The 12966-nt window shown below is 42.3% G+C and overlaps 2 protein-coding genes across 2 annotated transcripts; both read left to right on the forward strand.

Moving 5' to 3' along the window:
• The first annotated feature begins 4267 nt into the window (after positions 1–4267).
• On the forward strand, positions 4268–5071 carry LOC139654599 (hatching enzyme 1.2-like). Its single transcript, XM_071531718.1, has one exon. The coding sequence runs from the start codon at positions 4271–4273 to the stop codon at positions 5069–5071; it is 801 nt and encodes a 266-aa protein (XP_071387819.1). The 5' UTR covers positions 4268–4270.
• Positions 5072–7190: 2119 nt separating this feature from the next.
• LOC139654604 (hatching enzyme 1.2-like) lies at positions 7191–7994 on the forward strand. The gene has a single exon (XM_071531723.1). It carries the CDS (start codon positions 7194–7196, stop codon positions 7992–7994), a length of 801 nt encoding a protein of 266 aa, XP_071387824.1. The 5' UTR covers positions 7191–7193.
• Positions 7995–12966: the final 4972 nt, after the last annotated feature.

A 12966-nucleotide genomic window follows, 5' to 3' on the forward strand; every position in this document is an offset into this window, starting at 1 on the left:
ACAAACCCCACAATTCCTCCTCCGGTATAAACAGGATGTTATTACAACCTTTACTCATCCAGATAAAATCCCACTGAGATCAAGATCTCATTTGTGAGAGAACTGAATTACATAAAAACTCATAAAACTAACAATTCAAAAAAACAACCTAAAACTATTAAACAACCTAAAAATTAATAAAATAAAATAATAAAAACTGTAAAATTCAATAAAATATGCAATGAAATAATACAATGTAAAAAAAAAACCCCAAAAAACATTTAGAAACATAAAACATAAAACCCACAGTGTTGATTTTTCCATGTGCAAAACATGTGTGATGTGAAGCAGTGAGTCTGTCAGCCAGCAGGTGGCGCTCCAACACAGCTGAGCGTCACTCTGCTGCTTCTGTCTGAGCTGCTGGACGAGCTCGCTGTGCGTCTACCCAGCCTGCTGCTCTTCATCTGGGTTTTCTTTGCTTTTCATTGTCATGTAGCGCTTCAATATTATTTTTATTATTTCTTCTTATTTCTTATATATTCTTCTAACAAACATCCATCAGTGTGAACCTTAATAATATACTATTATATAATATTAATATGGTTTTCATTCAACAACAGCAAATTATAGGCTGTTTATTGTTATACACTGAACAAAAATATAAACGCAACACTTTTGTTTTTGCTCCCATTTTTCATGAGTCAAAATAAAAGATCTAAGACTTTTTCTATGCACACAAAAGGCTTATTTCTCTCAAATTTTTGTTCACAAATCTGTGTTAGTGAGCACTTCTCCTTTGCCAAGATAATCCATCCACCTGACAGGTGTGGCATATCAACATGCTGATTAAACAGCTCATTATTGCACAGGTGCCTTGGGCTGCTCACAGTAAGAGGCCACTCTGACATGTGCAGTTTTATCTTGAAAAAAGACATTTATTAGGCTCTGAACTATGGATCTCACATGACTAGGGCTACAGATTTGCATTTTTGTGAAAACCAGTCAGTATCTGGTGTGAGCACCGTTTGCCTCATGCAGTGCGACACATCTCCTTCACATAGAGTGGATCAGGTGGTTGATTGTGGTCTGTGGATGTTGGTCCACTCCTCTTCAATGGCTGAGCCAAGCTGCTGGATATCAGCAGGAAGTGGAACAGGCTGTCTGTCGTACAGCAGATCCAGAGCCTCCCAAACCTGCTCAGTGGGACATGTGACATGTCTGGTGAGTATGAGGCCATGAAGAACTGGGATGTTTTCAGCTTCCAGGAATCGTGTTCAGATCCTTGCAACATGGGCAACTTTATTTGTATAGCACTTTTCTAAAAACAATGTTTACAAAGTGCTTTACATACAATAAAACCCAGAAGCAGCAATAACAGAAAATAGGAATAAAAGGTAATATATGAGGTGAACAGGTACAACTAAAAACACAAACAAACAGAGATACAATTAAAAATGCAAACAGAGTTTGTTTAAATGGGAGGAAGGTGATGAAGATTTCAGAAACACTGAAGCTTCAGATCCAGATGATGAAGCCGACAATCCTCTGGTTTTCTCTCTCAGTGTTTCTGCCACTCTGCACTTTCCATTCAGTGTAAATTGGTCTTTGTGATTTTAAAGCACGAGCTTCAGTATCGGTTCATTGTGGCGTTTCAAAGCAGGTTTCAAAGGTTTAAAGGATATTTACACCATCATTTAGTGCAAATCTTAACTACAGCTGACTGATTTGAAACAAATAATGGTGTCTAGGTCTTTCTATTCACAGTGTGATTGTTTGTCTGTTTTTGTTTTGGAGCTCTAAAGAACAGGTCCCCATTGACTTCAGTTGTTTTGGAGAAGGCTGCTACCAAGCTGTGCTGCAGCCTCCCTGTGTGTTATATGGACTAACAAACTTCACCTGAGTTTCATTTGGCATGAGGGGGAGGAGATGAGGACAGGATTTTCATTTTTTGGGTGAACTATTCCTTTAATGGAGGCAGAATGGCGTTGCTGTGTGTGAAGCAGTGAGTGATGCTGAGCTGCTCATTTTGTGGAGGAACTTTAACGTTTGTGAGGCTGAAGCGACGTAATTAAAAAGCTTCAGACTGACGGAGCCCCATTCTGTCTTCAAAGCTCTTCTCAGCACACGGGAGTTTTCTCTGTTTTGTGTTTTCTCTCCTGAAGTGATTCGTGCGACAGATCGCTGAGCGAGCTGCTGACTCGCTCACAGCCTGCTTCACTCCACAGTTCAGCCGGTTTAACCGCTGAGCAGCTCTGACCCTGACCTGGTCCAGTGCCTTGCTTAAAGGCAGCTGGGCAGCAGACAGAGTTTTCACTTTACCAGTGGTGGAAAGTAACTAAGTACATTTACTCAAGTACTGTACTTAAGTACAATTTTGAGATACTTGTACTTTACTTGAGTATTTCCATTTGATGCTACTTTATACTTCCACTCCACTACATTTCAGAGGGAAATATTGTACTTTCTACTCCACTACATTTATTTGACAGCTTTAGTTACTTTTCAGATGGAGATTTGACACAATGGATAATATAACAAGCTTTTAAAATACAACACATTGTTAAAGATGAAACCAGTGGTTTCCAACCTTTTTGGCTTTTGAAGTCTTACAAAAAGCAGTGTGTAGTCGGGTCACATTTCAGATGTCTATGAGTTGTTAACAGCTCCACCAAATAGTGATTTTTCCCTCTAAACCTCACATGGTTTCATTTCAATGAAAACAGATTTGTGTATCAGAACTTTGTTTTTTCTTCTTTCCTCTCCCATTAATCATCTCACGACCCCTCAGATTTATCCGGTGACCCTTTGGAGGGGCCCGACCCCTAGGTTGGGAACCACTGGACTAAACTAGCTAACTGTATATAAAGTAGTTCAAACTAGCTCCACCTCCAGCAGCTACAACAGTAACATGCTGCTTACACACTGATGCTTCAGTATTAATAATCTAATGATGTCATATATAATAAAATATCAGTCAGAGGGACCAAACCACTACTTTTACTTTAATACTTTAACTACATTTTGCTGCTAATACTTATGTACTTTTACTTTTCATGCAGGACTTTTAATTGTAATGGAGTATTTTTACATTGCTGTATTGGTACTTTTACTGAAGTAAAGGATCAGAGTACTTCTTCCACCACTGCGCTTTACCCTCCCAGATCTTCCCATGTGTACAAGATGATGGTTTATTTTTGGAATTTTTACCCCAGAGGCAGTCTGAGACAGAAACTAAACTAACTAAACTACTTTTAAAGCCTGTGCAGCCTCATGTCAGCCTGGACAGCTTTCTGTCTTGAATGGCTAATCAGTGTAAAATTGCTCGGCGGGTTCAGTCCCAAGCTGCTTCTCTTAACTCTCGGCCTCCACCACAGTTAACACAATGGAAAACATAATTTGCACTGCATGACTAAGATGTGAGTAACTGGGAGGCAAAAATACTTGAAACAAACAGCTAATTGTAATTTGAAGCCATGCTGAGACAGAAGGCAAGTTGAGCTCCTCGACTTCAGACTGGATCATGTTTGAGTGTTTAGCAGGCAGGACAGTGTGGATTAGACCATGTGACATATGAGGAGCACATACAGTATGTAGTGCCAGTCAGTCTCAAACAAAACAAAAAGGACAAAGCAGACTTGGTGGATCTGATCCGTGTTGAATCAGAGGGTTTGTATCACCAGTCTCCATCCTGGAGTCAGTCTTCTGCAGTGATGGAAAATCTTTTTCACTGAACATGTTTCTCTCCATTTTGTGGTTTGCTCTTAACTGAACACAAAAACCTTCCATCAAAAACCCAGCAGCCATTAACAAAGTCCTGAAAAAATGAACAGTGAATGTCCGTTCAGTATTATAGTGCAGCTCTCAGTGACTCTGACATGGATGACCAGTTTCTACACTCCTCTTCAGTCTGATGCTTCATAAATGGTCTTAATCATTTAAAGGAAACCTTAATGTGTTCCTTTTCCTTCATTGTTCTTTAAGCATTCATCATCAGGTGTTTAGATAAATATGTCCCTGTAAACCAGCCCTCGTCATCCTTTTAATGAGCAGAAATAACAAACCATGTTGAAACTATGGGTTTGTCCGTGGCGTCCTCCCTTCAGAGGTTTATTTAGGCCTAGCAGTCTGGACCCCAACCCTTAATCCTGCAGCAGGCACACCTGTAAAGGAGAGTATAAAAGAGCAGGACTGAGCAGACTCAAGCATCGAGCCGCAAGGAGTCTCTCCACAGCATCTCCAGGACCTTGCAGAGAAGCTCAGAGCCAAGAAGCTACCAGACAAAAACCTGAAGATGAATCCCTCTCTCGGCCTCCTGCTGCTGCTGCTCGGCCTCTCCCGGGCTCTTCCTTTCATGGAGGAAGGAAGCGGGTCAGAGGTCCAAGTCGACGACCCCGAGGCCGTCGTTATAGACATCGGCACCAGGATCTTGGCCTCCAACAACGGCTCCAGTGAGTTCCTGCTGGAGGGTGACTTGGTGGCACCCAAAACCAGAAACGCCATGACGTGTTGGAGCAACAGCTGCCTGTGGAGGAAAGCCTCCGACGGCATGGTGACGATCCCCTTCACAGTGAGCGGCGTCTTCTCCAGCTGGGAGAGGCAGAAGATCGACAGAGCCATGAATTCCTTCCACAGCAGCACCTGCATCCGCTTCGTTCCCCGTACCAACCAGTACGACTACATCAGCGTCGAGAACAGAGACGGCTGCTTCTCGTCTCTGGGCAAAGCGGGAGGCATGCAGGTCCTCTCTCTCAACAGGCAGGGCTGCCTCTACCACGGCATCATCCAGCACGAGATCAACCACGCTCTGGGCTTCCAGCACGAGCAGACCAGGAGCGACCGGGACCAGTACGTCCGCATCAACTGGGAGAACATCGACCCGCGGATGGCCTACAACTTCCACAAGCAGCGCACCAACAACCTGAACACTCCCTACGACTACTCCTCCATCATGCACTATGGGAGAACAGCCTTCTCCGTCCAGTACGGGAAGGACAGCATCACCCCCATCCCCAACCCCTGGGTCCAGATCGGCCAGAGGCAGGGCATGTCCCGCATCGACATCCAGAGGATCAACCGGCTCTACGGCTGCTAAGAACATTAGGAAAGGTTCTTACATCATTAAATCTATCGTCTTTGATTTAATCTGTGTCTGAGGGCTAAGCTGTGTGTGTGTGTGTTGCTATTGCTTGAGTATTGATTTCTTAGTGTATAAGTTTGATTGGATCAACACACCTAATTAAGACCAATCAACAACACAAACAATTCATTGTACACACTGAAATAAGCTCTATGGAAGAAATACTAATAAAGAGTTTCAAAGGAATGTCTTTTCTGAGTTTGAAAGTGAAAATGTGCGTTGTGAGCATCCAGAACTGGAGTATTGGTGTGTTGCAACATGAAATATGCCTTTATTGACTGTCCTGGTTGGAGGTTTGAGCTGATGCAACATGATCTCATGAAACAAACTCAATTTATGGCAAGATTACATTCCTCCACCATAGGGCTGGACGATAGGGTTGAAATCAATATCACGATAATCATAAGGATTTTTTTCTATATCAATATATATGACGATATGGCTCGCATAAGTGAAATCACATTAAATAATCAAATTAATGTTCATCATATTGAACCGAATGGTAATGTTTGGTGTGATGTCAAACTATGTCAAATTTTCACATAATATTCCTACCATACTTCATTTTGTCTGAGTTTTTAAATAAAATTTGCTTGTTCTCATCAGTTCAGACAGAATTGTGCGTCTCGATATCCCAAAATCACCATATCATCACAATATAATCCCACTGAAAGACGATAAACGATAATATTGAATTATCGTCCAGCCCTCCTCTACCACTAACTTGCTAACGCTAGCTAACGCTAACTAACGCTAGCAGCCAGAAACAAACAAATGATCCATTGTCAATATTCAAGGCCCTTCAACGTACATTTGATCTGGGATTAAGCTCCATATTTAATTTTAGGATTGACTGGTGTACAAAAGAGTGCTTCAGTCTAACCCTATTAAATCGTGGAATCCATATATAGCACATGTGCACGCATACATGCACTGATTACCTCACCATGGTATGTAGAGAGTGTGTTATTCCTATAAAAAAGCACAATATTCATTTTATTTCTTACAAGAATCAATGAGGGACTATATATAATGCATCATGATTAATCATAACATAACAGAACGGATGTTGCCAAAAAGAGAATATTGTCAACAAAGAGATAAACAAAGGAAACAGAGAGGCAACATCAGCACGTTCAACCAGATCCACTGTTACAGTAACTTTATTTGGTTGTGAGAAACCAAGTAGGATCATTCAAGACTTGGAGCATTGGTTCGGACTCAAAAACACAGTCTGTAGATTAAACAGACTATATGGCGCCATCATTAATGAAAGATGTTAGAAGTAATTTAGTTCATGAACAGTGTTTTTGAGTGTGATCCACTGCTACAGGTCTAGAAAAAGGACACACCTCATAACTATGGGCGATATTTCAGGGAAACTCAAGTTTTAAAGTGAAAATGTTTGTGTTGTGAGCATCCAACACTGAACAGAGTGAAATATAGAGAGAAATATCTATCACCAGTCTCCATCCTGGAGTCAGTCTTCTGCAGTGATGGAAAATCTTTTTCACTGAACATGTTTCTCTCCATTTTGTGGTTTGCTCTTACCTGAACACAAAAACCCTCCATCAAAAACCCAGCAGCCATTAACAAAGTCCTGAAAAAATGAACAGTGAATGTCAGTTCAGTATTATAGTGCGGCTCTCAGTGACTCTGACATGGATGACCAGTTTCTACACTCCTCTTCAGTCTGATGCTTCATAAATGGTCTTAATCATTTAAAGGAAACCTTAATGTGTTCTTTTTCCTTCATTGTTCTTTAAGCATTCATCATCAGGTGTTTAGATAAATATGTCCCTGTAAACCAGCCCTCGTCATCCTTTTAATGAGCAGAAATAACAAACCATGTTGAAACTATGGGTTTGTCCGTGGTGTCCTCCCTTCAGAGGTTTATTTAGGCCTAGCAGTCTGGACCCCAACCCTTAATCCTCCAGCAGACACACCTGTAAAGGAGAGTATAAAAGAGCAGGACTGAGCAGACTCAAGCATCGAGCCGCAAGGAGTCTCTCCACAGCATCTCCAGGACCTTGCAGAGAAGCTCAGAGCCAAGAAGCTACCAGACAAAAACCTGAAGATGAATCCCTCTCTCGGCCTCCTGCTGCTGCTGCTCGGCCTCTCCCGGGCTCTTCCTTTCATGGAGGAAGGAAGCGGGTCAGAGGTCCAAGTCGACGACCCCGAGGCCGTCGTTATAGACATCGGCACCAGGATCTTGGCCTCCAACAACGGCTCCAGTGAGTTCCTGCTGGAGGGTGACTTGGTGGCACCCAAAACCAGAAACGCCATGACGTGTTGGAGCAACAGCTGCCTGTGGAGGAAAGCCTCCGACGGCATGGTGACGATCCCCTTCACAGTGAGCGGAGTCTTCTCCAGCTGGGAGAGGCAGAAGATCGACAGAGCCATGAATTCCTTCCACAGCAGCACCTGCATCCGCTTCATTCCCCGTACCAACCAGTACGACTACATCAGCGTCGAGAACAGAGACGGCTGCTTCTCGTCTCTGGGCAAAGCGGGAGGCATGCAGGTCCTCTCTCTCAACAGGCAGGGCTGCCTCTACCACGGCATCATCCAGCACGAGATCAACCACGCTCTGGGCTTCCAGCACGAGCAGACCAGGAGCGACCGCGACCAGTACGTCCGCATCAACTGGGAGAACATCGACCCGCGGATGGCCTACAACTTCCACAAGCAGCGCACCAACAACCTGAACACTCCCTACGACTACTCCTCCATCATGCACTATGGGAGAACAGCCTTCTCCGTCCAGTACGGGAAGGACAGCATCACCCCCATCCCCAACCCCTGGGTCCAGATCGGCCAGAGGCAGGGCATGTCCCGCATCGACATCCAGAGGATCAACCGGCTCTACGGCTGCTGAGAACATTAGGAAAGGTTCTTACATCATTAAATCTATCGTCTTTGATTTGATCTCTGTCTGAGGGCTAAGCTGTGTGTATGTGTATTGATTTCTTAGTGTATAAGTTTGATTGGTTCAACACACCTAATTAAGACCAATCAACAACACAAACAATTCATTGTACACACTGAAATAATCTCTATGGAAGAAATACTAATAAAGAGTTTCAAAGGAATGTCTTTTCTGAGTTTGAAAGTGAAAATGTGCGTTGTGAGCATCCAGAACTGGAGTATTGGTGTGTTGCAACATGAAATATGCCTTTATTGACTGTCCTGGTTGGAGGTTTGAGCTGATGCAACATGATCTCATGAAACAAACTCAACTTATGTCAAGATTACATTCCTCCACCACAAATTGGATTATGTGACAACAGCAAGAATTGAACGCGCCATTTTCACAGCTGTCAGGTTTAGTCAAGCAAAAAAACTTTTCTAAAGGTTTTCGTTAAAGTTATGGTTAAGGTTCCACAACTAAAAGAACTTGGTTATGGTTAGGGAAAGGCTTTGACCATGGTTAAATAAGAAAAGATATCTACAAATTTAAACTTTCCTCATGGTAGAAATCTTCTTGGAATTATTTGTGAATCGAATCCTGGTCATCGGAGTTGAGGGCAAATGGCCACTGCTACAACATTCCCCCGCTCTGGTGAGACTGGTAGGGATTCAGAGTCTTGCTCACAGACACTTCAAACAGGGTAGAGCAACTTGGGATTACAGGGGATCAAACCTGGGACCCTGGAGGAGGATGTACAACTATCATATAAACATAAACAACATGTAATATACAGTCATCCACAGTGCTGGACCTTTTTTGCTCCTGACCTCTTAAAACAACGCAATGCCCGTCACCAGCTGCATATGCAGAGTGGTGAACAGTTCAACCAAAGAATGATTTTCCCTGCTCAGGTGGTTTCATTTCATTCATGAAACGATGTCCCACCTCAACATCCTGAGGATCAACCTGCTCTGTGGCTGCTAAGAAAATTAGAAAGGGTTCTTACATCACTATTATGCTTGAGTATTGATGTCTTATTGTATAACCCACTATTTTTGATTGGTTCTACACACCTAAGTAAGATCAATCAATAACATAATCAATGAACAGTACACACTGAAATAAGCTCTATGGAAGAAATACTAACAAAGAGTTTCAGGTAAAAATGTTCCATCCTGTTAACCATCCCTGGTTGTACCTTAAATGACCAGGAATTACAAACATAAATGTTGAAACAATAGGTTTGCCCATTGAACACCGAGCAACTCCTTTAGGAAAGGTTATTACACACAAAATATCACTCAATATCATCAATTTTCTTTGATGTATCAAAAGCTAAAACGTATTTCAATTGTCATCCAAGGTATGAATGTTAGAATTATGATTTCAGTCTTTTTTTTTTATCACATTCTTTTAAATTATGAAGTCTAGAATAAAGTCAAAGAATAACCCTAATACCTACTCTGGCCAGTTTGATGGGAGCTGATGGACCAGAGCATGTCTTGTGTTCTTCTGATACTGTGGCTGGTTCAGTAAATGCAGTCATGCTTGGAAATCATGCCTTCAAGAGAGAAGACAGTAAAAGGACTGAAAAAGGCTTCATTACCGTCTTTGTTGTTCATTCATCTTGTGCATGGTGTGCATGGTTGTGCTCGTGTGATCACACAGACCACAACCATACACAGACACAACACCACATTCATCTGAATCAATTATTTAGACTACTGATTTAAACTATATTTGCCATGCATTATATCCAGGCCATCCTCTCAGTATGGCTTCCCATTAGTACTGATGGTTATTACTGTCCAGTACCGTGTTGTTTCAAAATGACAAACTCACCTGAGTTCAATCGGTCTGTAGACTTAAAGGATAAGGCTGGTGTTTTTAATGCATTTCTTACCGTCAACAAATCCTATGAAAATAACAAAGTCAGCAATGATTTTGTTTTGCCAGCAAGTCTGGTCCATGTAGCCGGGTCCCAATGCAGCCATGTCCCAGCAGCCATAGAACTCCATTGTATTAGAAAAACAATTAAAAACCCGTCACAGAGCCATGCTGCTGCTCTGCAGCATATTTCATCATCACCATGCACCGGGCCGGACCACTTTTTCCTCAAACAACTTCATTTTCATAGGATTTGTTGACAGTAAGCGATGCATTAAAAAACACCAGCTTTATCCTTTAAGTCAAAGAATCAAAGAGGGACTATAAATAATGCATCATGATTAATCATGACTTAACAGAATGGATGTTGCCAAAAAGAGAATATTGTCAACAAAAAGATAAACAGATCAGGTACAGACAGGAAACAGAGAGGCAACTCCAGTGCGTTACCTTTATTTGGTTGTGTGAAACCAGGTAGGATCATTCAAGACTTGGAGCATTGGTTCAGACTAGAGCCCTGCGCGGGACTGTTTTTTTAATCCCGCTCCCACCGGATTTCTGACCATTACCACCCGCTCCACCCGCAGCAAAGTTAAAACCGCCCGCTCCCGCGAGATTTGCGTCAGGTCCTGCGGGATCCAATCCCAATGCAGGGCTCTAGTTCAGACTCAAAAACACAGTCTGTAGATTAAACAGACCAAATGGCGCCATCATTAATGAAAGATGTTGGAAGTAATTTAGTTCATGAACAGTGTTTTTGAGTGTGATCCACTGCTACAAGTCTAGAAAAAGACACACCTCATAACTATGGGCGATATTTCAGGGAAATCAAGTTTTAAAGTGAAAATGTTTGTGTTGTGAGCATCCAACACTGAACAGAGTATCGCAGACCTGCCAACCTTGGGAAAATATTTTGAGTACCACAATAGTGTAACGCTTAGTTCACATGCTTTCGCACCACTTTGCACACGGTCATTTCCCCACTCACCGCCATATCATCAAGTTATTCAACATCTGAATCGGCTATGAAGAAAACAATACAATCATATATTTTGGAGAAGAATTCCTTTAATGAAAAAACAAGATATTTACATTTTGTAAAGACTTGCAGGGAGCATTTTTACATACGTTCACCTCTGACCATGTTTTAACAGACATCTGAAATCATAACGGTATATAAATAACAGAAAATCAAAAAAGGCATGTTATGTCCCTTTTAAGCACATGTATTTGACTGTACCAGTGAAAGACAGAGCTGAGACATTTTTTGAACAAAAAAGTGTTATATAAATGAATAACCAAGCAAGTTAACTATTATATATTTTTCCCAGGTTTTGGCTTAACTAAACTGTCTTTTTTTGTAAATGTAGTTCTGTGTGTATTTTCGTTGTGTTTTGTTCACCTTGACCTTGATGCTCTCCCCTTTTTTAAGTACAGTTGAGATGCCATTTTGCATCATTCATCACCTCTACTTGCAGTGGCACTTGCTCTTGACTGCTCTGCCTCATAGCTTGCTGACTTGGACTTTCTGAGCAGAGCATCACTGAAGCCTTCCATGTGACAGACAGTCCCCTTTGCAGCCATGCTCACCTTTCTTGTCACCAGGGCGCTTATCATGTCAGTACTCAGGCTGGCTCTGTATTGGGTCTCGTTTTTGGTAACGAGACTGAAAACCCTCTCGCAATCAGCATCGCTATGGAAGCGATATCCCAAACCAATATCCCAAGCATGACTGCTGAAAGGTTGGAGAAGACCTCCTTGCCTCCGTTCTTCAACAGGCCAATGTCTCGCCAGGCCTCATCAGTACGCTTGCTGAGGATGCTGTCCTCAAAGCTGGTGGTTTGATACATCCGGAACTCATCTTCCACTTGATCCACAGTGACCTCTTCAGGCAGAATAGAAGGAAAGCGGCTGATAAAGAACCGGAGAGAACGGAATTTCACAGATTGCCTCTTAGCTATGTCTGCCACAACAGCATGCATAAGCAGCTCATCCCCAAATGGAAATTTGGAAACCATGTAGTCAGCTGCAGATGAAAAGAACTTCCTCACATCTCTGAAGAATGGCTTCAGCTCTAGGTTACCCTGGCTTTGGATAAAGGTGTGGGTGTCCTGGCCAATTGAGAGTTCCTCATCAGGTAGCTGATTTTCCCTTGTGCTGTACAGTGTTGGCTTGATACCTCTACCAATGTCATTCATCATAGTGATCACATGCTCAGGCTTACAGAATGAAAGCAATACCTTTTGAAGTTGCAGCTCCAAAGTTGGAAGCAGGATCTGTATGCATGGCTCCTCTTTTTGAAGTATTTGGTTGCTGATGTCAAAAATAGGTATGGCTCTCTTCAGAAAGAGTGAATACACCTTTGACATGGGGTTGGTGAGGAACTGAAGTACCTTCTCAGGTTTTGTCAGATCCTTTTTCTGTTCTTTCTTGGTTCTTTCGGGTTTTCTTTTTTCTTTTTCTTTTGCAGAACTCTTTCCAATTTCATTTTGCTTGAAGAGGACACACGGACAATATAACTTAACGTTACCTTGCCAACTTCAATGCCTGGTGAACAAGCAAGCTATCTTGCAAATTACGTAAAGTTAGGCTAACGTTATTAACATTAAATCCCAAGGTTGGCAGGTCTGCATTAATTTAAGTTAACTCAATTCACGATTTCAACTTTCCACATTCCCCCCCAGTCCATTTACCTTTGCAAAGGAGTTAAAAGAACTGTCCTCACTTGAGGAACCAGCCAGCCGGAGTGAGGAGGGGGAACGAGAGGGATAAAATTGCTGTCGATTTGCAGTCTCATGAAATGACATTACGTATTTGTCAATCATCCGCTTGATATGTGGGTGAAGGCAGGGGGAATGAATCCGGGGCTATGATTGGTCGAACTCTTCTGCTTTAGCTTTTCGGCAGGCTACACGCTGCTGCCACTTGCTGTTAGACTTGAGTACTGCACGTGCACAATTGGACTCACAGGCATCAACAGCTATTTGCGTAGTTTAGAGTGACAAATCGTACCAGGGTACTTTGATGTCAAAATGCGTACCTGCTACGCAAA

The sequence above is a fragment of the Centroberyx affinis genome, unplaced genomic scaffold (genome assembly GCF_046629955.1).
Source record: "Centroberyx affinis isolate AG114_WGS23_722 - 3 ecotype Tasmania unplaced genomic scaffold, CSIRO-AGI_Caff_v1 ptg002118l_1, whole genome shotgun sequence".
Taxonomy (NCBI): domain Eukaryota; kingdom Metazoa; phylum Chordata; class Actinopteri; order Beryciformes; family Berycidae; genus Centroberyx; species Centroberyx affinis.

What these genes read in the sequence shown, in the direction of transcription:
- LOC139654599 (XM_071531718.1), top strand. Translation starts at nt 4,271, where the DNA reads ATGAATCCCTCTCTCGGCCTCCTGCTGCTGCTGCTCGGCCTCTCCCGG.
- LOC139654604 (XM_071531723.1), top strand. Translation starts at nt 7,194, where the DNA reads ATGAATCCCTCTCTCGGCCTCCTGCTGCTGCTGCTCGGCCTCTCCCGG.